At 44.7% G+C, this 24,926-nt stretch overlaps 1 protein-coding gene across 1 annotated transcript in view; it reads right to left on the minus strand.

Moving 5' to 3' along the window:
- MAOA (monoamine oxidase A) overlaps positions 1-24,926 on the minus strand; it is a 61,182-nt gene that overhangs the window by 33,699 nt on the left and 2,557 nt on the right. The window contains exons 2-3 of the mRNA XM_006137895.2: positions 5,013-5,107; positions 26-163 (exon numbers count right to left, since the gene is read on the minus strand). Coding sequence (XP_006137957.1) covers positions 26-163; positions 5,013-5,107 — 233 coding nt within the window. The remainder of the gene's footprint in view (positions 1-25; positions 164-5,012; positions 5,108-24,926) is intronic.

Below are 24,926 nucleotides of genomic sequence, written 5' to 3' on the forward strand. Positions count from 1 at the left end.
ACAGAAAAAAAGATTTAAATCTCACCTTCACATAATGGATAAGACGCTCTGCTACATTCACTTTATACGTCTCTATACCCAGTTCCTTGGCCAATCGGAGGATTCGGTTTTGTGTAGGTCCTACATATGCTCCACCAACATCTACATATTTAACCTGCTCGTTCTGTCAAAAGAAAAACGGCAAGAATCAGAAAGGCTAGAGAGGAGCCTGCAACAGAAAGCTTTAGGAACAGGAAGGTGGTCTTAGAAATGGCAAAACCCTCAAGGAGGGACCTCTATCCTACACCCATTGTGGTCAATGACAAACCCAACTGACCTAAGCAGGTATCAGACTGAGGCCTTATCTATATTAAACGGAAGATCACCGACTCCTGTGAATTGATCTTCTGGAGTTCGATTTAGGGAGTCTAGTTAAGACTCAGACTCACCAAATCGAATTCAGAGAGAGCCCCTGAAAGCGTCCAGTACTCGTTCTTTTGCGACAAATAAGGGAAGCCAATGGGAGCATTTGCTTCCATCAGCCTCCCGTTGTGGGGATGCTGCCAAACTCAGCTTAAGGTAAGACCACTCCAGCTATGTATTCTACTGAGTCTAGTGTAAACTTAGTCTGGTTTCTTTAACAACAGAATACAAGAGGCCCCATTGTCTCACTGTTCATTTCCTGCCAGAGCAAAGAAAGTTAGCACCTGATACTTCACAGAAGTCTTCATTATATAGTTATTTATACTTGATCAAAAATGGCACAAAATGAGCATCAAACACTGCTAAATCAAAATACTCCACACCTTAACCAAGTCATGCTCAAATGTCAATGAGCAGACAAGGTGCAAAGCAGTAGAGAGCTAAGCACATAGTTTTTGATGAGGAGGGTTATGAGACACAGAGGACTATGACATAATAATAAACTGTGAACTCACAGTAATGCTGACATGACAGTGTGATAATTATTTTTTTCAATATTTGAATATAGTTTTTCATATTGTTCTTTTAAATATTTGTGAGGTCCTTGGCATACAAGATGCAATGTTAAAAGCTAAATAAATGGCTATTTACAAAAAAAAAATCTATCTTTAGCTTTTCAGAATCCATATTTTAGTGTTTCTGTAGAGAAAAGAGCCCCCCCACACACACATCCTTACAGAAGCCTTTCCCTATTAATACTTACAAACAGAAAATATATTGAGTAGCAAATAACCCACTTCTTCAGATGAGCTTGAGTGGCTATTTGGATTTCCACTCCATACATCTGAATGCAGTACCTTGCATGTTTAAAAGTCTCAGGGGGAAATCCTTCAGCCACTAAAGACTCTTGAAGTTCATGGAAACTGAACTCATGGAAGTCATGGTCACGTGTGCTTCTGGGGTATGCTGCCTGCTTTGAGATGTACTCGCCACATTGGCCACACAGGAAATGATATTCAATTTTTCCCAGAGTTCTTCCTGCTCAGCTAGAGAACAGTAGAGTTGAAAGTTGAAGCCAGACAAGTCATCACAGAGCACTTTGGGACACCTCCCATGGCCATGAACATCGACTTTCACCAGTGCCATAACAAGGGAGGGCCAAGCAGGGCGCTCGCCCTGGGCACATCATAATCAGAAACTCAAAGATGCAATAAGTAAAAATAGTAAGCTGCAAAAGTAAAGAGCGTAATGTGCGCTAACCTAAGGAGACGGGTTGCATAATTAATATTTTGCCCCAGATGCAAAAATACCTAGTTATAGCGCTGACTTTCATAGTGCTGTGTCTGCACTACCAGAAAGTTAACCATATTAGACTAAATTTAGCAGTTACTCCTTGTGAAAGAAAGAGTACAGAAATTAACTTTAATGGCTCTTCAAGTCTACTGACCAGGCTTGTTTGAGTGGACTCAATTGTTTAGAAAAATCAACCTAATGCGGCTAAGTTCAACCTAAACTCCCAGGCTGTGTCTAGACCGGCAAGTTTTTCCACAAAAGCTTTTGTGGAAAAACTTGCCAGCTGTCTACACTGGCCGCTTGAATTTCCGCAAGAACACTTACGATCTCATGTAAAAAATCAGTGCTTCTTGCAGAAATACTATGCTGCTCCTGTTCGGGCAAAAGTCCTTTTGCGCAAAACGGCCAGTGTAGACAGCTCAGATTTGTTTTGCGCAAAAAAGCCCAGATCGCGAAAATGGTGATTGGGGCTTTTTTGCGCAAAAGCGCATCTAGATTGGCACGGACACTTTTCCGCAAAAAGTGCTTTTGCACAAAAAAAGCGTCCGTGCTAATCTAGATGCTCTTTTCCGCAAATGCTTTTAATGGAAAACTTTTCTGTTAAAAGCATTTGCGGAAAATCATGCCAGTCTAGACGTAGCCCCAGTGTAGACCAGGCCTAAGACAAAGAAGTTTGTTTATTTTTTCTGGAGATAATGCTGCCTAAATCTTATTTACACAGTCACCTGAAAATGAGAATATGCATTCACATGGCACGTTTTTAGCCAGTGACAGATATGAATACTTAGCATATGCACCTTCTTGTTTCAGGCACTATTCTAGAGGATATGCTTCCACACTGAGGATGCTTGTTTAAAAAAAAAAAAGTGTTAATTAAATTTGTGATTGGACTCTTTGGAAGAGAATTGCATGTCTTCTATTCTGTTTTACTCACATTCTGCCATGTATTTCATGTTATACCAGTCTCAGATGATGACCCAGTACATGTTCATTTTAAGAACACTTTCATAGCACATTTGACAAAAAGATACCAACGTGAGATTTCTAAAAACGGCTACAGATTTGACCCATGTTTTAAGAATCCGAAGTAATGAAAATCTGAGGGAGACCAGATGAGGAGCATGTTTTCAGAACTCTTAAAGGAGCAAACACTCCAATGCGGAAACTACAGAACTCAAACCACCAAAAAAGAAAAATCAACCTTCTGCTGGTGGCTTCGGATGATGAAAATGAACATGCATCAGTCCATACTGCTTTAGATCATTGCCAAGCAGAACCCACCATCAACATAGATGCCAGTCCTCTGGGTGGGGTTTGAAGCATGAAGGGACACGTGAATCTTTAGTGCATCTGGCATGTAAATATCTTGCAACACCGGCTTCCACAGTGCCATGAGAATGCCTGCTCTCTTTTTCAGGTGGGATATTGTAAACCAGAAGCACGGAGCATTATCTCAAACAAATTTGATTACAATTTGTCAAAGTGACTGTCTAAACAACAACTAGGATTCAGTGGACTTGTACACTCTAAAGTTGTACATTGTTTAAATTTTGAATGCAGTTCTTTCATACCTCATTCTAGACTTATAAGTTCTACTTTCATGATAAACAGATTGCACTACTGAATTTGTACCAGTTGAATTTGAAAAACACTATTTGTTTTGTTTTTTTACAGTACACATAGTTGTAATAAAAATAAATATTAAGTGAACATTCTACACTTTGTATTCTGTATTGTAATTGAAATCAATATATTTGAAAATATAGAAAACATCCAAAATATTTAAATAAATAGTACAGGCAGTCCCCGACTTACGCGGAACCGACTTACGCCGGATCTGCACTTACAAACGGGGCTTTTCTCGCCTCGGAGCTCACGGGCGGCGGGTTGCCACCCGTGTCCTCCGGGGCGAGAAAAGCTTCTCCTGGTCTCCCTGGTCTGCTGGGGGGGTCCAGCAAAGCCGCTGGACCCCCCCAGCAGACCAGGGACACCCGAGCAAAGCCGCTGCCTGGACCCCCCCAGCAGACCAGGGGGACAGGAGCAAAGCCGCGGAGCACGCCCGCAGCGGGACAGCCTGGGCGCGCTTGGGCTGTCCCGCTGCGGGCGTGCTCCACGGCTTTGCTCCCCGTCTCCCTGGTCTGACCAGCAGACCAGGGAGATGGGGAGCAAAGCCTCAGAGCACGCCAGCAGTGGGACATCCACGGCGCGCCTGGACTGTCCCGCTGCCCGCGTGCTCTGCGGCTTTGCTCCGCGTTTCCCAGGTCAGCAGACCAGGGAGACCGAGCAAAGCCGTGGAGGACTTGGGCGGTCCCGCCACCCCTGTCTCCCTGGTCTGCTGGGAGGGTGGGGTGCAGCTAGTGCCCCCCCCCCAGCAGACCAGGCTTTTCTTGCCTACCCCTGGAGTAGAGCAGCTGGGGGCTGCCGGGTTGGTCCCGCAGCACCGCTCCGGACCAACCCGGCAGCACCCCAGCTGCTCTGCCCCAGGTGTCCTGATTCAGCCGCTGCTGGTCAGTTTCAGCAGCGGCTGACTTGCGGACGCCTGGGGCAGAGCAGCTGGGGTGCTGCTGGGTTGCTCTGCCCCAGGCGTCCGCAAGTCAGCCGCTGCTGAAACTGACCAGCGGCTGACTACAGGAAGCCCGAGGCAGAGTTGCTCTGCCCCAGGCTTCCTGGAATCAGCCGCTGATCAGTTTCAGCAGCAGCTGACTTGGGGACGCCTGGGTTTCTTAAGTTGAATCTGTTTGTAAGTCAGAACTGGCATCCAGATTCAGCCGCGGTTGAAACTGATCAGTTTCAGCAGCGGCTGACGCCAGTTCCGACTTACATACAGATTCAACTTAAGAACAAACCTACAGTCCCTATCTTGTACGTAACCCGGGGACTGCCTGTATTCTGTTATTGTGTAAAAGCCTGATTGTGTAATTTTTAATCACCTGACAGCTCTAATTTTCTGATATAACACCACCCAATGAGAACTTAGCTATTGTTGTATTGGTCTGGCAACTTCATTCCAGTAAAGTAATAATCTGGACTTTGTACTCTCCCCTGCAATGGATAAAAGTCTAACCTGTATGCAAAGGAGGCAAGAAATATTTTCAAATTCAGTGTCTGATATATGTTAATCCTACTGACAACCACTGTACATGCCACAGTCCAAATGAGATGTAGTTTTTAATAAGCAACCTTTACATTGATACCCATTTTAAAGATCCACATTCTCCAAGAATCTCTTCTCATCATCAGCCTATGTCACGGAAATGACAAAAGTGGCACTATGAGCCCATAAAATCAAAAGCTAACTGCTATCAAAAAGCACTTACCCGAACAGTAAAAGTCCTTCCTCCAACTCTGCCACGGGCCTCTAGAACCACAACTTTAAGCCCAGATTCAGCCAGCAGCTTGGCAGCTGACATACCTACAGGAAAAAGAGACACCATAATTTAAAAGTAACTAGCACGATAAGACCTACGCAGAGCAAGAAGTGTGTGTGGTTTTTAAGTGCACAAACTATGTGGTCAGAACTTTTTATACTATCTCTAGAAGCCTTGAAAAGGTCTGCAAGATTTAGGACCCTATTAAATGTGAAGTGCATTTTCACTACAGAATCATCTTGTTTAATATTAACTTTTAGTTCCCTGTGCAAGAAACACTGGGAAAGATAGACTGCCAAAGTCTCAAGCTTCATTCTTCAAGGTTCTAAAAACGTGTGAAGTTTTTTTTTTTTTTTAAAGACAACATATTAGTTATTCAGTGTAGAGACTTTTTCTTACTATGTGTTTGAACAAGCCCCCCAGTCTTGGTTATGACTTCTAGGTGGCACAAACAATGCATGGGTACGTCTATACTTGCACTCTAGTTCAAACTTGAGATGCAAATTAGGCATTCGAAATAGTGAAGCAGGGATTTAAATATCCTGTGCTTCATTTGCATGATCTCGCCAGCGTGTTTCGAAACAGCTGTTGATCGGAGTAACGTGCCAGCAAGATCATGCTAATGAAGCACGGGATATTTAAATCCCCGCTTCATTGACTATTTTGAATGCCTACATTTGCATCTCTAGTTCGAACTAGGGTGCAAGGGTAGACATACCCTATGAGAATAACATATAGAATGATTTCATCTCAGGAAAGCAGCTTTTCCTATTTCATCTCTCTCCCATCAACTCTGTGTCCCACTTCCTGCCATTATCCCCACTCAAAATCAGAAGTAAGCAGTATATTTGATGTACGGATTTATTTTAACGCAGCAGGGTTTGGCCCTGGCAATCAAATTGGCTGAATGTAGATGTTTTGTAAGATACATTATTTTCTCTTCCAGACTATCTAATTAAGAGACCATATGAGGGAGATGAGACACAGAAAAATCAATTGGATAGCAGTCCTCTTTACTTTTTTGAATGTGAACCAAGATTGTAAAAAACTATAATGAGTCTGTCAAACCAAATTATCATATTGTTACCTAGGCCAATTTGGCATACAGCCTCTCTCTCCTCCCCCCTCCAGGTACATGAAAGACAGACTTAGCTATCAGAACTTCCAATAAGATATCCTGCAGTAAGGAACATTAATGTAATATTCATGCTGATCTTAATACTTAGAATGTGATTAAAAACTGCTCTCTCACTCTCTCACACACGCATATATACATATATAAAGGCCAGATCTTAAAAGGCCAGATCATATATCATTTTAATGCAGTAGACAGTGTACGTGTGTGTTTGCATTTGTTCTGAAGACAAGATGAAGTAATCCCTATAGCCCTTGTGCAAATAATCCTTTATTACTCAGATAGGAAAAACATTCATAAGAAAAAAATCAATCACTCTCAGAAACTGAGATAGTTAACATGCCATGTTGTTTCATAAATGAAATACACGATTACTATACATTTTTCTTTTCAGAAGAATTGTAGGATTGCTAGCAAACCATGGGTTGCAGGTAATTCTTCCATTAAATACTCAAAAGTTTTTAAATGCAGGATATTTGCCAAAGCAACAAACACTTTCCAGATCTACCTCTTATTTCTCCACATTTGATTTTTTTTATAAGCCACGTAACAGCTTTTCTTCATGTCAGACAGTTCAAAGAATATTTTCATTTTTTATGAGGAGTGCCATACTTCAAGTGCCAACAGAGATATAGAAAACCCAGTGAGGTGTAGTGCTGGAAACAAACTGAATCTCCCTCTGCATAAATATTTTTTTGTTTCAAGGGAGAGAGCTGATCAGTTAAATAGATAATGGCTTCTGGGTTAAAATTAATGGATTTTTTTATATTCATGAAAGAGAAGATGGAATTAAACTATACACAATGACATTAAAGTATATCTAAAATATCTAATTGTTTTTTAAGATTTATCCTAAAGGTATATTTATGAGAAAAATGTGTGCCGCGTTCTTATATTATTTTATGACACAACCGTACTCACTTTGGCCTTAATATTTGAAGTATTGCGCACCCATCATGTACCTAAAAGTTGTAACAGTTCCACATGTATGCCTACAAAGACTTGAAACATTAGGACTTTCTATGTGGTTATGTAGTACATACAGGATAAAAGCAATAACTAGTTAGGAAGATTGGTAGTTAGAGTGGATTTGAGATTAAGCTGCTGTAATTGTGTGTACTAACTGGGTGATGGGTGCACATCAATAAGGAGTATAAATATTAACCTGTTCAGGAGGGAAGATGGGTAAATGTGGCTGAGGAACTGTAACTCATTTGTAAAACTGTAGGGCAAAGGCACACAGTTAAACAGTTACCCAGGCATACAAATTTCATTGTTTATAAAGCACAGGTTAAAGTATATTTGAGTCTACCAGGTGGTTTCATGAGACCGTCTGGGCTGCACTGATTCAATGTCTCATAGAAACAGTGACATAGATGAGAGGTAGGTGGCTGAGACAAAATTCAGATAAAGCCAAGGCAATGCCATTAAATCATGGGAAGAACTCGAATAAACAACCGTTTCCAGCAACAGCCAGGGACCCCCCAAGGGGATAGGAGGGCTCCCTTTTGGTCTCTGACTGGTGCTGGAAATTTGGCCTGGCTGCAGTTCCATCATGACAGAAGGGTAGCCAGGTGGTACTATAACCTGTGTTACAGCAGGAGAGGGAGCATTTAGGGGGCATGAGGAGAATGCAGGAGAGAGCTTGTGCCTGAGTGCAGGAGAGAGGATGGAGAACTCAGGGCTTCCTTGGTAAGAAAATTCTAACTGAACCCCTGGGTGGGGATATGATTGTGTGGGGCTATGCCCATCTTTGGTCACAAACTCACAAACTAGGTTTTTTTAAGATGTTCCGCTGTTTCTGGGAATTCACATAGCAGCAGTGGTTGCCAAGAGAGCTTTATATTATTGGTGTTGGGCTATTAGGTTGCATCCTTTCCTTTTAGATGTGGGTAACCCTGCTGTTGTCACCAAGTGGCAAGCCAAACACCTCAAAGGAGTTCCATACTGCCTCCACATTACCTTTTTCTAGTTAGACCTTGTCTCCACTTATAGGGAGATCGACACTGCAGAGGTTAATTTCCCAGGATTCAATTTAGTGGGTCTAGTAAAGATCCACTAAATCAACTGCTTTTCATGCCCCCATCAATTTTGGTACTTTACCAGGTCTCGAGGAAAAAGGGAAGTCAATGTTGACCTCCTGTGATGGGAACACTGTGGAAATTCAAACTCTGATACAGCAACTCCAGCTACGCTATTCTCATAGCTGGAGCTGCATATCTTAGGTCGACTTTGGGCCTGAGGGTAGACTTGGCCTTACAGGCATTCCCATCCCCCCCTTCTCCTTCCACTCCCTAGTCCTGCAGCATGTTTCAGTCAGAGAGCGGGCAGAGACTGAGTGAACACCAGAGACACTCAGAGACAGAGCTGGCTCCATGACAACTGGCAGAGAAACTATCAGCAGAACAGAAACAAGACCAAGAATTTCAAGTTTACAAATACTTAAGACCTAACGGGAGAGTGAGCAAGGACTGCTCACTTAACCTCCCTCCTGAAGGGTGTGAAGTTCTATCATGCCATGAAAACAGGCATGAAATCAAAGATGTCCCAAAGCCAGGAGTTCAGATTATCTACCAAAGAAGGTGTACAGGAGATTGGGTGTGTCCCAGGAGAGCTGAGTCCCAGAAAAAAGAGGAAGCAGGGGAGGCGTCGGGAGGGAGCAGGGTGCTGCTGGGGTGCCGTGTGGGAGGGGACTGGGAGACAATGGAGGCAGCGCGAGTAGTCGCAGGAGGTGACTCCCCTCAGAGGCTGTGCTGTTCTCACCTCCCCACTACCTGTGCCCAGCTCCTGTTGCCTGTAGGAGGCACTGCTGTTCAGGAACCCTGCTGTTCTCAGCATCACCTGGCTGTGGCTCTGCTCTGGCTCCTATTGGTTCCAAGCCCTGCACTCCCGTGCCCACTGATCCACTCAGGCCTGGAACTTGCCAAGTCAGAGGAAGCACCCTCCCCTTCAGGCCTGGCATTGAGACCCTCCAGGCAAGGGTCTATTGGAGAGAAGGTTGCCAAGACCTCATTCCTTTATAGTCCCAGGTTCACCCCACTCTGGGCCCTTCCCTCAGAAGCTCAGGAAGCAAAGGGTAGCCCCTCCCCCCACAGAGCCTGGGGTGCACAGGAATATGTAGTCTCTATGACCAAGGTTGGGGTGGGGCACTCTCCCTTTCCCTCCACATTCACTGTACCTTTGCACATAATATAAGAAGGAATATCTTACAATGTCAAGGAGCAGAGTGGTGGATGTTTCCCTTCCTGAATGGGTCAAAAAGAGACCTCCGCCTCCATTTGCTCTTCTTCTATTCCACTCCTTTCTTTATCTTCCTCTCTTCAATGACATATAGTATATGGCTAAAAGTTCTCAACTTAGGGACCAATATCTGTGCTTGGAGGGGAAATAAATTCTCTATCTGCAGCCTGCCCCATTATTCTCACACCCTATTCTATGACAGTCCCAACTCCTGCCTAGAATACAGTTAGAAACCAATTGGTCCTCTCTTGCATTTTCCTCAACATGCAGAGGAAAGGAGCAAAAGTGAACACAGCTTCAGTGTTAACTTCAGACAGTCTAAAGAGACATGGCTTCTCAAAATGTTCAGTGGACCGGAAATGGAAAGTAATCCAGCGTAAAATGTAAGTCAAGGAAAAGACAGCAAAATACCAAGCCCAGCTCCAGATGTGAACCTGGGGTTCATTACACAAGAGCATTATAGAATTCTGCCTTAAATATTCTACAATATTTAGGAAGCCCATTGTTATTTAGAGAGATAATAATCAAAAGGCATTGAAAAGTTTTCCACTATCTTTTCTGCAACTTGAATTTCTCATTTTTTCTTATATCCTGTACTGAAAATTGGAAAGGTCATTTATTTCTATTATTATTCTATGCACTAAGAATGAAAGATAGACGTCATAAAATGAGATTTTTTTCTTCCCATATTTCTCACTTTACCTAAAATTGTTCTATTTCTCAAACTATTCCCTGAGTGAGTGCTCTCTCTCACCTTCACTCATCTACTGTATTTCTCAGAAGCAAAACAGAAGCCTGGGGCTATGCACGGGTGCATGCTGGGAATTCATTTGAAGCATGGGGAACAACTTTTGTGCTTTGCCTCCAACTTCTCACTTAACTATATAGTTCACACTTCAGCGAGCCCATTTTGAAGGAAACACTGTGAAATTGGTCCCATGTATTTTTGTAGCCTTATATCTTAAATGCTTCCATGAGCTTCCAGGGATATTGCTTTGATGGTACAGCATCACACATATTTTGTTACAATTATGCAGCTGGGTTGGTGAACAGCTTGAAATACTATTATGAAACAAAAAAAATTGCTAGTGGAAAGATTGCAAATATGCCTGTTTTGGAGCCTCACTTGGATTTCTCCAGCTTTCCCCTTTATATTCTACTTTCCATTGTCACCACACAGTCTCCCATTACTCCTCAGAATGTGGCTCATTTGAGAAATGATGAGAAATGCTCAGCACATTAAAGAGGATACATTTGAGCAACAACATATATTCATGAAGAAAGTGGTGATATCTGAGTTAATAGGCAAAAAGAATATTCCTTTCTGATATATCCATCTTATTGCTTCTAAATGTCTGCTGTGAGGGTCACTGATATACATGGTACCTTGGTCCCCCGGTCCGTGACAGAATTGTTCAGGTTTATCTCAGTATGAAGTGAAAAAAGAGGGGAAGATGCTACACAGGTGACAACTGAATAAAAGGAATCCTAGGCCTAAACTGTGCCTTTAATGTACAGTTTTGAAAGGGGTACAGCACAGATAGACTGCCTCATAGGGAGCACTAAGAGATGGATCTCAGAGACAGATTTTACCCAAAGAAGCCTGGAGTAGGCCTACTGCTAATCATAGAAGATTAGGGTTGGGAGAGACCTCAAGAGATCATCTAATCCAATCCCCCATTCAAAGTAGGACCAACCCCACCTAAACCTTGGCTGGGATGATTCTCACACCCCTTTACATGGCATAGCACCCTCTGCAGTAGTCCTATTCTGTCAGCAGATAGAGGGGGCAAGACCTTTGGGGTGCAGTTCCTAGCCCTGTATGTAGTTTTGTGTAATCTAGCCCATAATGACATTCCAACAAGGCAGGGTGAAGAACAGGGAAGTGGGCCACACTCTTTCAAAGTCTGATTCTCCAAGCCTTATTTATGCTGAATAGCACTTTCCTTGCATGCAATCAGCCTCATTGACATCAGCAGGGGCACTCTTGTGATTAACATACTAAACTTGATTCTTTTTTGCCCCCTGAGGTGGCTGGTTGCCAGTACTGTGCTGCATCTTTTCCCAGGAGGTTAGTAGTTGCTTCATCAGCATGTTCCCCCACCACCTTTGCAGGTATGCTCTCTCTGTCTCTCTCTGAGACAGAATGGCTCCAGCAGCTGTTGCTAGAGCCATGCAACACTGCATCTCCTACCCCCACTAAACATAGCTGAGAGTATATAATTTGGATCATATTTTTATAATCATTTTTGGAGGGTACCAAGTTTCAAAATTAGTGGTGCATTAGCTGGTCTAGTGAGCCTGCCAAGAACAGCCTTGTTTGATGTCCCAGGCAGTAGAAGTCCACTTGTTATTAGCTCAGGACAAACAAAGCAAGACACTCTGTACAGCCTCCAAAAGGGGTTTCCATAGCAACCCGACACCAAGTTCCATCCATTGGGAGACACTACAAGAAAACAGTATTTCAGCTGATTTTTGTAGTGCTGCTAAAAGCCCTAAATGGCTTCTGTCACTGCCTTCCTTTCTGAGGAAATAACAATATCAGCTAAAGCAGCCATTATATGTAAAACACAAGATGTACAGTAGAGTACATGGTGCACTAACCAATAAAATTAGATCAGAGGAAGATAAATTGCCATCAGCCTTCAGAACAAAAACCAAGTCTAATTGCTGAACTATACAGCTGCTTAGAAAGTATACCACTGTCAAGTAACACTGTATTTGGCTGGCAGATAGAAGTCCAGAAAAAGCTATTTGCAAGTACAATAAAATTAACCAGGCCTTTTAAGCTCTAGGAAGAATGATCTAGTACATAGGTCATAAGACTCAGACTCAAGAGAAATGAGTTCAGTGCCTGGCTTAGCCTCAGTCTCCAGTGTGAATTTGGACAATTTGCTTAGCATACTTTGAACTTATGCTCCATGTCTGTAAAATGGCAGTAATACATTCCTACCCCACAGGACTGTTGTGATGATAAAATTTATTAATGAGTACAAGGCATTCAACTATGTCCACACTACAAGTTTTGCCAGAAGAGGCAATGCAAATGAAGCGCAGATTAGCATTTTCTTGTGCCTCATTTGCATAATCTCTTCCGATCCGTTTTTGCACGAGGGGTTTTTGAGCAAAAACAAGCAGTGTGGATGTTTCCTTTTTGCACAAAAGCCCCTTTTTGCACAAGATCCTTATGCCTCAAAAAAGGAGATACAACGATCTTGCGTAAAAAGGGGTTTTTGCACAAAAAGGAAACATCCACACTGCTTGTTTTTGTGCAAAAACCCCTTACGCAAAAATGGATCAGAAGAGATTATGCAAATGAAGCACAAGAAAATGCTAATCCATGCTTCATTTGCATTGCCTATACCAGCAAAACTTGTGTAGACGTAGCTTTTAACACTATTGTGATGGAGTCCATATAAGATGATAGAAAGCTCCACTTAATTAAGGAGGTATTCATTTGATCTGAAATTTGTATTAGACTGCCAAAAATCAGCATATGTTGTGGGCATTCCTTTAATATCTGACCCTCATGGTTGCTGATGCATCAAAGAGTCAAGAGTTATGCCATGAACAAAAGGAATAATTATTATTTTACATACAGATAGCACTTTTCCTCCTGAGAGAGCCAAAGCAATTCCTAAATAATATCCACAGATCACCATGAAAATGCAACCACAGTGAGAAGAGAAAGAAGCATCCTGGTGGACTCTTAGCACACTGCAAAAGTTTGAGGAACAGAGCGGTATATAGATAACTGTATTTCTAGCAGTGATATCACAGCATCAGGAAAAGAATGTATCAGAAATGCCACATTATCAGATCCAGAATTACTGGATGAAATCTTCCTCCTGTTGAAATCAATAAGGGTATGTCTACACTACAGCGTTATTTCGAAATAGCGTTCTGCTATTTCAAAAAAGCGCATCCACACTGATAGGAGGCTGAATTGCATTTAAGGCCGGCCGGAACCTGTTCTGGCAGGGCATCAAATCAGGGTTACTTTGTGTGGCTGCTGCCTGAGGCTGAGACCTGTTCTTAAAGGGATCCCCCCCGGACAGCTGGTTCTAAGGGACAGCAAAGCATTTTTTTCTCTGCATGCTCTGGTTGCCCTCACTTAGGACACCTCAGTACTCTTCAGCATGGAGCCAGAGCCGGCCCTGGGCACTCTGGTGCTTCTCCTGGACGTGTTGCTGCGAGCCTGGCAGCACGTTCTGCAGGCAATAACAGTCTCCCTGGTGTGCTCCATTTGGGGCTTGTGCCTCATTCCTCCCTCACATCCTTCCACTTACCCCTCCCTAACCCCCCTTCCTGCTGTACAATAACAGACATGTGTTCATTACAACAAAGCCTCTTTATTGAACAAAACTGGGGTGGGGGGAATGAAACTGAGGTGAGACTGGGGAAAGAAGGTGGGAGAGGGGAGAAGAGAGGGTGGGAAAGGGGAGGGGGAAACCTGGGAGGAGGGAGCTAGCAGGGGGAGGCAAGGGGAGGAAGAGGGAGGAGAAGCTTAGGGCTCAGGGTCTCACCGGCCCACCCATAGGTGCGGGGGCCTCAACGTCCCTGTGGGTGTGGGGAGTAAGAAGCAGGAGGGGGAGAAGAAGTGGGAGGAGGAACAGTAGCTGGGGAGGCAGCAGGAGCTGGAGCAGCAGGAGGCAGCAAGTTCTGCCCCAGGGTCGATGACCACCTGGGGGGCATGGACCGTCCTACCCCCCAGGATGTGGTCCACGGCATCAAAATAGGGGCAGCAGTCTGGGGCTGCCCCTGGTTGGGAGCTGCCCCGTGGCCCTGGCATACGCCTGCTGCAGCTCCTTTATTTTCATGCGAACCTGCTCCTGGGTTCGCACGTGGCCTTTGGTGTCCAGGCTGGCAGTAGACGGTTATGTTTCTCTGTTTAGTGCAGAGATCATGGACATTGGAGGCATCCCCCCCCCCCCAACCTGAATTAGGTCCCTGATCTCCGCACTGGGCCAGGCAGGCGCCCAACCTTTTGCGGCCCCTGGCAGGCTCCTGGGAGCTGCCAGATTGGTCTTGGGGAGCAGTGGAGGGCTGGCTGCCACTGACTGCCTGGCTCATGCTGGGGCCCCTGGGTCAGGTGCAGCGACTGCTGGCTCTGGGCTGGCAGACTTGGAGCTGGCACAGGCACTGTGGCCAGAGTCTAACCAGTTAAGGGCTCCGGGGAGAGGGGGAGGGAGAGGAGTTTTCTTGGTTGTGCCCAGAGTGGCCACCGGGGCACCCTGGGAAGGGCTGGAGACCTCCTATTTCGAAATAAGCATCTACACAACACTTATTTCGAAAGAGCAATTTCGAAATTGGTGCTATGCCTCATGGAAAGAGGTTTACCAATTTCGAAATAAGCCCTCCGCTATTTCAATTTAATTTTGAAATAGCGGTTTGGCTGTGTAGACACTGGTAAAGTTATTTCGAAATAACTATGCTGTGTAGACATACCCTTTTGCCATTGATGTGAATGGGTCCAGAATGTCACCTGGTGTTTTCAAGGTTACTTACAACAGGAACATCTGCAAGTTTGGTGACCAGGTATTTGAAGTTGAAGACCTTTAAGAGCAAGCATTTCAAGTGATCTGCCTCATTGATGACAAGCAAAGTCTTCCAATGGCAGTGAAATGACCTATTACTGTACAACATCTCTGTGTCAGACTATTCTCAACCTAGCTACTCTGAAACCACTGTGACTGCATGAAATTACATCACTTTAAATCCTTGCAAAAATATTAAGGCAACGCAAGAAGTGAAACTGCTGTATTGGAGTGGGGGAGGGTGCATATTGTTACGAATGTAAATTTTCAAATGTACTAATAATTATAGGTACCAGACTTGAGGAACTTTAAACAAGAGTGGTTTTAAGAAAATGCTGAGTATGAATCCTCTCAAATCAGGCAATTTTAAGGTTTTCCAAATTTGGCACCTAAAAATTAAGGCATCTAAATCAATCATCTCCTGTGAAAATTTAGGCTATGTTTTTGTTTTTTTAAATACAGAAAGGTAACTTCTTTCACCTGTCAACTTCTTTGTCAGTTCATTTATTTACCATAGGCATAAAAAAGATCAGTTAAAAAGAGACACGGCAGACTATCACTTCTTAAAGTATTATGGAAATTCACATAGCTAATTTTATGTAAACTACTAACCCATTACAGCAGTAGCCTGGCTGCATTTGAATGAATAAGAACCACCTCCCCTCCCCCCCTTTTAGGGGGATTGTCTTTCCAATTTTCCCCAACTTCAAGGTGTGCATATTTTTAAGCTTTTTCTTTTTTTTTATTCTCCTAAGATACATCAGCTAGCAAGTAAAGTAAGGCAATCATCAGTAAATCTTTATTATATTAAAGTTGTACTATAACAACATACTATTGCCATGATTACTTTTACTGCTTCAATGATGGGAAATCTAATTATTTCCACACACAATTGAGAAATTAAATCTGGCAATGGTCACCTTAAACTCATTAGTCTAACAGAAATCTTTGCCAAGTAAATGTGGATGTGCCAATATGAGCTGGAACACATTTCTACTGTATCCTCAGGGAGAAACTCTTTCTTCTCTCCTCACCCCCAATTCCCTGCAATGTAGTTTTGTCACATCTCTCAAAACAGTTTAAGTGTGATAGGCCTGATTCTCTTCTCAGTTACACTGGCATAATTTGAGAGCTACTTCATGGACATCAGGGGGATTACACAGGGTACATAAGGTTGCAAGTAAGAGCAGAAATAGGCCCATTTTTCTTTTCAGGACGTAAAAGGATCCATTTGAGACCACTGAAGAAAAATAACCAAAACAAGAATGAAATGAATACGGTATTTCATTTCAACCACTACCTTTTTCACAAGGCAGCAAAGAAACTTCATAGCAGAATGAAATGATGCTAACTACAATAACTAGGCTAAATTCATTTCCTCTTTCAATCTCCCTCCACCCAGAATTCTATTAGTTTTCAATTTGTCTATAACTTTATTTGTTCTCCCTTAGATCCACTGACAGTCTTTGTTCTAGTCTAGGCAATATTAAGGATGAGGATGAATTATTTTTTAAAAATTTAATATAATGGGTTTCTATGTTTGTCACTGCTAGGGGGTTTTTTTTTTTTAAATCAACTCATTTCTCTCAGTTAAAAAGTAAACACCCTCTAACTGGCTCATGGCATACTTTTCAGAACAAAATAAGTGATCTCCATTTCAGGATACACTTTAACTGGAGGCATTTTTCTCCAATTAGTTTCAATAGCACTATTGTCTGAACCATTAAAATCAGTGCGGGGGGGAGGGATAATTTTTTCAGGGAGGCCCACTTCAGGAATTTTGGCAGTGGCTGTGGACTGGCTGCTTGGAAGGGACAGGGCTTCAGGCGGAAGGGATGGGGTCTCGGGCAAAAAGGGACTGCTCTCTCTAGACATGGCCAGCCCCTCACAGCAGGGAGACTTTGCGTGCTCCCCTGCTCCAAGCCAGTTGGTCCCTGTGGGCATGGGAATGAATGAAGTCATTTGCTGTTTAAAACAGCTGGTGGTTTCCTCTAGGCACCACGCATCCCTGATGGGAGGAGGGAACCACCAGCCACTTTGAACAGCAAATGACTTCATGCACTCCCCTGCCCCCAGGTCTCAATTAGTGGGAGGCCGGGGGAGCGGCAGAGTGGGCCAGATCAAATGGCTTGGCGGGACGGATCTTGCCCGCTGGCCGTATATTGCCCACTCCTGATTTAAATAGATTAAGAGCCTACTCTCAGTTGGGCAACAATAGTTTCCCTATGGATAGCATTAGAAGTCTCAATGGGCAAAGGAAAAGAAGAATTCTATTCCTAGGATGCCTTCTCTCTCACATGCTCATCCACTATAATTTTAAGTGCAAATCTCTCTACACTAAGTAGAGTGTGTTCCCCTCAGCACAAAAACATACACATGAATAAACTAATACAAAAGTAAGTAAGGCACCACAGAGCTGACATATTCTCCTCAGATGCTAAAATAAAAGTGCTATCAGATAAAAAAAAGATACTGCATACCCATAGTGTAGCTTGTGGGATCATTAAGAGAATGCTTTCAATTTTCTACACTTTGCTAAATGCCTTGCTGAACATAGTCAATCCCTGCATACTAAATAATATACTTCAGCTGAGTATTTACAGAAACAACTATTTCAACATTGTGGATGAGAACTTAATGCACAAAAATCAATCCAGAATCCAAGCACCTAAAACAATACGCCTTAGACTGTATGCATTATGCTATGTTATTTGGGGAATATTTCATAATTCATATTCATATTTAATTGGATGCCCCAGACCCCTCTCATTGATCTTGGGGAATACAGAATGGCAAGCACCAGTTAAAGCTAATTGAGAAATCTGTTCTTTCTTCACACAATCAAACAAGGTGCCCCCTAACATGAAGGAAGTGACTAGAATCAGACTGCAAAAGTTGCCACCTCATTTTCACTTCTTCACACAAACAAGTTGAGGCTTCCTATGCTGATTGTTTCAACAGCAGTAAACCTCCGGCAATGAATGAGAATTGCCAAGGGACATCCCAATAAAATACAGACTGGCTGCTGCTTTAACAACAACACCTATTCAACTCAAGAAAAGAGTTGAGACCTAGCCTTCCAATAGCTTCTCTCTTCCTTTCCACCATGTCCCTCCTCCCGCTGCCCCCCCTTCTTCCTGCCACACCCCTCTCTCCCCATACTGCCACCCCTCAAGATCATTGCCCTCCCCAACAAACACTCCCCCCTGCCCATCACAGAATTTGAACAAGTATAAAAACCAAATTACCCTGGCTCAGGACACGAGTTAGCCGTGGGAAAACTGAAGGGCTCCTCTGGCCCAGGTAAAGGGGGATCCATCCATTACTGCAGCGCACACACAGCATAGGCTGGCTGGCCTACCTGCATCTTTGACTAGCCCTCTGAAAAGTGATGATAGGGGAGGCTGTGTGGGGCCCTGCTCTCACTACCCCTGCCTCTTCTGGCAAATTGCTCCAGCATCACACCATGGGAGGAAGAGTAATCCCATGAAATCCCAAATTGAAATTCTCCTGTAATCCAGCAGCAGTGGCTACTGCATGAATAAAGGAGAAAGATTTTAAAACTGTAAAAAACACTTTGCAAAATTGCACTTCTCAGCACTTGCCATTTGATTACATCAAAACTGAGGCACAGGATAATTAAGTTTCTTACCCACTGTTATTTTCTTAAATCAGTGGAAAAACTCCCCTTGAGACCAAGCCTTAAATAGCATGTCCAATTACACACTGGAAGTCTCTGACAAGAAGATCATTAAGAAAACCCCTGATCTTCACATTATTAGCACAGGGGAGCAAAGGCCACTGACTGGACTGAGGGGGAGGGGGTGAAGAGAACACCCTGAAATCCCAGCCTCCCCCAGTTCAGTAACTCAGCAGTGAGTAGGGATGTGAATGACTAGTTGACTTTTCCGAAAAGCAAATGCTTATTGGATACTTGACACGCTAGTCGACTAGTTGCTTCCTCTCCCTTCCCCCTCCCCCCCCCCCCCCCCCCCCCATCCCATACACTTGCTGCCTCTATCTTGCTGACCCTGGGCTCCATGGCTTTGAAATGCACAAGAGCCCCTGCTGGGGACTTTTGTACACTTCAAAGCAGGCACCCGCATGCAGCCCACAGTCAGCAGGACTTGTGGAGTTCTGCATCCCTCTGGGGCTCTTGTACATTTCAAAGGAGGAATGCGAAAGGGCCTATCAACTACTTGACTAGTCAATTAAACAAATTTTAACATCCCTAGGCCAGCAAGGGACTGCTTGAATTCCCTGCTGGCCCCATGCTCTCCAGAGCGCTTTTGCCTTTAAAGTATAGCAATAGCCTGGGGTTGTTGCTACACTTCAAGGGCAGAGGCGTCCTTATCGACTAATTGAATAGTCAATGCAAATTGCATCAACTATTCGATTAACTAATCAATCAAAAATTTACATCCCTAGCAGTGAGGTGGCACCTGACTCTGACACAGTGTAAGGGCTGGCCTTGCCCCTCTGTGCCACATGTACCAGGCATGGCTGGGCAGGCTCAGTTCAGCATGATCCAAGTGTGGAGGGAGTTAATGTGGGGGATCCGGGTGTGGGGCAGTGTCAGTGTGGGTGGCTCAGTGGGAGACATGGATGCACAGGGGCTCACTGTGGGGCTCTGGGTGTAGGGGCAATGGGATTCTGAGCTCAGTGCAGGAGTCGGGGGGGAGGTGGGGCTTGGTGTGGGGTCCAGGTGCTGGGGAAGTGGGACTTCATAAGATAGGAGTCCATGTGTAGTTTGCTGGGGCACAGTGGGGTGGAGGTGTGGGGGGGCTTGTTGGATGAGCCCAGGTTTAGAGGGAGCAGGGCTTTGTCAGGGTGAGGGTTAGATGGGACTGCTTAACCAGGGAGCCCCAGCTGCTGCTGAGGGGACAGCGCATGCTGGATTCCTGCTCCCCCTTTCCCTCCTCCCACCGATTCCTTATCTTCTTTTCTTCTCCATCCCCCTCCCCTCACTCCCCATTCTTTCCCCACTGCCTCTTCCCCTGACTTCCTCCCCTTCCCCTCCCCATCCCTCAGTCCCACTCTCCACCCAGCTCCACTGCAGGACACTGAAAACAGGAAGCACGTGGGGAGAGGATAAAAAGGGGAAGGAACCAGGCAGCTATCTCTGCAGGGCTTGTTGGGCCAGGCAACCTCCCCTCCCCCATCACCACCACTCCACACACTAGAAAGATGGAGGGGGAGTATGGGGAGTGTGAGGGGAGAAGGAGGGGGAGAAGAGCCTCAGCAGCAACTGGAAGGGAAAGTGAAACCAAACCCATCACCACTCCCCACACTAGCAAGGGGGGAGCCAACCAAGCAGGGAGAGTACAAAGTAGGAGGAGTGGGGCAGCAAGGAGGAAGATCACTTTGCCCACCCTGAGCCAAGGTGCAGGGAGGGGGACTGGATGGGGTGAGGGGCCGAGCAGGGAGGGGAAGAAACCAGCAAGCAGCAGCAGGGATGCAGCAAGCTGGGTGTGGTGGTCTCTGCATAGCAGGGCTGGCACTCCTCATGGAGATGGTGTGCTGTAGAGATCTGAAGGCTGAGAGCCTACATGACTGTAATTGGAGCCTTGTGTCTGTGCCACGCAGGTTCAGGTGGAGGCTGCTGAGGATGCTCCCTACTCCTCTCCCTTCCCAGCAGCCCTGGAACCTGCCTGAACCACACTAACAACATTCCTGCAGGTTGGAGGTGGAGAGAGGTAGGACCAGCAGCACCAGCTTGGGTAGGCAGCATGGGCAGTTAGTTCAGCTGGGGCTAGGTGAGAAAGGGCCTCAGCTCCACCTCTTCTGCTGAGGCTCCACTCCCCACGGGGAGGAGAAGAGGCAGTGCAGCACGCTGAGCATGCCCGCCCCCTGGGAGAGGAGGAGGCCCATCCTCCTCGGCCCGGAGCTCAGGGAGGCCGGGCGCTAGGGGCAGCAATACCCCGCTCCCAGAACACCTACAGCAGGCATTCTGGGGCAGAGCGTGGGTGGAACCAGACTGGCGGTTTGGGAAGGCAAATCCTTCCCCCATGTAAGCCACCAGACACACCCATGGTAGACAGAGGCTCCCTCTGCCGTACAAACCAGATGCCTCTGAGTCTACAGCATTAGTTTTGCTCTAGGCATTCTGGGGGTGGAGTGCTGCTGCCCCCAGCAACCACCCTCCCCGGGGTCTGTGCTGGGGATGTTGGAACCGCTCAGCCTCCTCTCCTCCCCAGTGCTCCAGGGAGACTGGGCCGTGCTCTACACTCTGCCCCATCTTCTCCTCTCCCGGTGGGTAGGCATGCTCGGTACACTGCCCTGCCTCCTCCCCTCCCCGGGGGAGGGGGGGGTAGGGCCTCAGAAGAGGGGACGGGGCTGTAGGCAGAGCCAGGGTCCTGCCTCTCCCAGCCACAGCTGCACCAACTACCCACGTTTTGCTGCCATTACTACATGCAGGGAAACACATACATTTCCCAACTATTAAATATTTCACAAAAGAAATCAAAGCCCTTGAGTACGTAGTTCCTTTGGAAAGTGGTGATCATATGTAATGGAAAATACCAAAGCAATAGCAGTACACAATTCTCAGTGCCAAATGCAAGCACAGTCCAAGGTTTTCTTTTCTGTAGCGTATTATGCTGAACATTAACGGAAAATATCCTTGTGGGTTCATCTCACTGATTCCTCATATTCCTTCAACAACTTCTTACTGTACTTGTCTATCTCTGTGCAGCATGAAAGTCAGCCTTTTCATATTTCTGCTTATGTTCTTGAGATAGACTTGGATTCATATACAGGTTGCACCTCTAAAAACTGGCACTCTCTGGTCCAGCAACATCCATGGTCCAGCACAGATACTCCTAGACCAGAGAGCCATGAGACTAATGGCAGAAGGGCCAGCAGCCCCGCCAGGGCCAATGGCAGTGGGGTTGGAGCCCCACAGCAATGCTAGGGCTGGAGAAACCTGGCAGCTTGGATCTGGGGAAACCTGGCTGCCTGAGGCAGCGTGAGACCAGGGAATTGCAGCAGTACGAGGCTGGAGAACCTCAGCTGCCTGTGGCAGCTCGGGACTAGAAGGTGGACAGTCCGGCTGGGGAGAGGAGGGCAGGGCCTGGCTGGCTTTTGGCCAGTGGCAGGGGACACTATGCCTGGTCCAGCAAATTATCTCATTTGGGATTGGTCAGGTCCCGACAATGCCAACCTATATGAGATTATATTTGAATTTCTGGAGAAATATGAAGTTACTTAAGTATGGGAGTTTTAAATCATTATCAAGAGAGAAACTAATTTATAATCTAGCCTTTAAGACAGGGAAAGCATAGACCCTTAGAAGAAAAGGACCATAACAATGCAAATTCTCTTTTGTCTGAGCTAGGTAGGCTAACAAAGGCAGCAAAGGTGCCCTCTAACAATTCATAAGTTTAAAGATCCCTTTAAAATAGGAGGCAAGATTAAATCTATGGGTACGTCTAGACTACATACCTCTGTCGCCAGAGGCATGTAGATTAGGCTACCAGGCATAGGAAAATGAAGCGGCGATTTAAATAATCGCCGCTTCGTTTAAATTTACATGGCTGCCGCGCTGAGCCGATCAGCTGTTTGTCAGCTCAGCGCGGTAGTCTGTACGCGCGGGGGTCGCCATCAAAGGCATTTGTCGACCACCCAGGTATGCCTCTTGGGGTTAGGTTTACCTGGGTGGTCGACAAATGCCTTTGATGTCAACCCCCGCGCGTCCAGACTACCGCGCTGAGCCGACAAACAGCTGATCGGCTCAGCGCGGCAGCCATGTAAATTTAAATGAAGCGGCGATTATTTAAATCGCTGCTTCATTTTCCTATGCCTGGTAGCCTAATCTACATGCCTCAGGGTACGTCTAGACTACATGCCTCTGTCGCCAATGTGGGACAGCCACTTAGTATTAATTCTCAACAAGTGGGTCACAATCTTATGCATGGTTATGGCAACGAGGCTATCAGGGATGCTTATCTGTTTGACATGCAAACAAGCACTGTATTATCTTTGCTTCAAAAGACTATTAAGAATATAAAGACTGTCACCTTGTGACCAACCAGATACAAAGTGAGGTATCACTTGAAAACCAATAACTTGCTGATCACTAGTATCATGGTGAAATGTATACAAAAGCATTATATGTAAAGTTATGAACATGAGCTGACATCTTGACGGAAGCTTGAAGTTAAATAAACTTAAGAACATAAGATTGGCCACACTGCATCAGACCAAAGGTCCATCTAGACCAGTATCCAGTCTATTGACAATGGCCAATACCAGATGCCCCAGAGGGAGGGATCACAACAGGTAATCCTCACGTGATCCCTCCCCTATCACCCACCTCCAGAGAAACAGAGGCTAGGGATACCATTCCTACACATCCTAGCTAATAGCCATTGATGGACCTAACCTTCATGAATCTATCGAGCTCTTTTTGGAACCCTGTAAAAGTTCTATCCTTCACTGCATCCTCTGGCAAGGAGTTCCACAGGTTGACTGTGCACTGAGGGAAGAAAAACGTCCTTTTGTTTGTTTTAAACCTGCTGCCTATTAGTTTCATTTGGTGACCCCTAGTTCTCTTATTGTGGGAATAAGTAATAACATTTCCTTACTCACTTTTTTCCATACCAGTCATGATTTTATAGACCTCTACCATATACCCCCCCCCCCCTTAGTCTTCTCTTTTCTAAGATGAAAAGTCCATGTCTTTTTAATCTCTCTTGCCATGGGACTCGTTCCAACCCCCCAATCATTTTTGTTGCCCTTTTCTGAACCTTTTCCACTGCCAATGTATCTTTTTTTAGATGAGGTGACCACATCTATACGCAGTATTCAAGATGTGGATGTACCATGGTTTTATATCGAGGCAATAAGATATTTTCTGCCTTTTTCTCTATCCCTTTCTTTAATGACTCCTAACATTCTATTTGCTTTTTTAACTGCCACTGCACACTGAGTGGATGTTTTCAGAGAACTATCCACAATGACTCCAAGATCTTTCTCTTGAATAGATGTAGCCAAATTAGTCCCTATCATATTGTGTGTGTGTGTGTGTACACACACACACACACACACACAATTCCAACTGTGTGTGTGTTTTTCCATGTGCATTACTTTACATTTACCAACATTAAATTTAATTTGCCATTTTGTTGCCCAATCACTTAGTTTGGTGAGATCTTTTTTAAGCTCTTCAGTCTGCTTTGGTCTTTTGAGCCATTTTGAGCAGTTTGGTATCATCTGCAAATTTTGCCACCTCACTGTTTACCCCTTTCTCTAGATCATTTATAAATAAATTGAATAGGAGAATAAACAAATGACAAGGAAACTTCACCCCTACTCATCTTCCCAACAAAGACAGACAGGAGGTGAGGGTAGGGATGTCATGTAAAACCCCCAAAAGCTGATAAGAAAGTTGGAATGTAGCTATGAATAATCTTGCAATTAATGTACATTTTCGATGAACGGGACCGTTAGCTTTTCTAACACTTGCTTATTCTGATGTCAGTTCAAAATGAAAATAATAAGAAAGTCAATGAAAAAGTAAACACCAATTGGCACTGCCTAGAATAACAGTTTTTATTGTGAAGGAAAAAATTCTTGTTTCCAGAGAGCGCATAGTGTTATTCATCTTTTTTCCCCCTCATTTCACTGAAATATTTTCAGAGAAAGTTTCTGTTTGATGTTTCTTCGCTGGCTTTATTCCAGTCTCTCTGATAGGCTTTAATCCTATAAATAAGCATCCTGAAATAATGTATAGATGTTTGTGGTAGATAAAAATACAAGGAATAATTAACCACACATTTCAAAACTTCTTTATAAATGGGAAAACCAGGGCAACATTGTACAGGTTGAGATCTATTTCCTAAAGGGAACTAGCACTTAGAACTTTATTAAGAATGTCAGACTTTCAAATGTACATAATAAGGTTTTCAATTTCATCAAAGGATTCTGGAGATGAGCTAAACCTTGAGAATT

This window comes from Pelodiscus sinensis, chromosome 1 (genome assembly GCF_049634645.1).
Source record: "Pelodiscus sinensis isolate JC-2024 chromosome 1, ASM4963464v1, whole genome shotgun sequence".
In the NCBI taxonomy this organism is placed as follows: Eukaryota; Metazoa; Chordata; order Testudines; family Trionychidae; genus Pelodiscus; species Pelodiscus sinensis.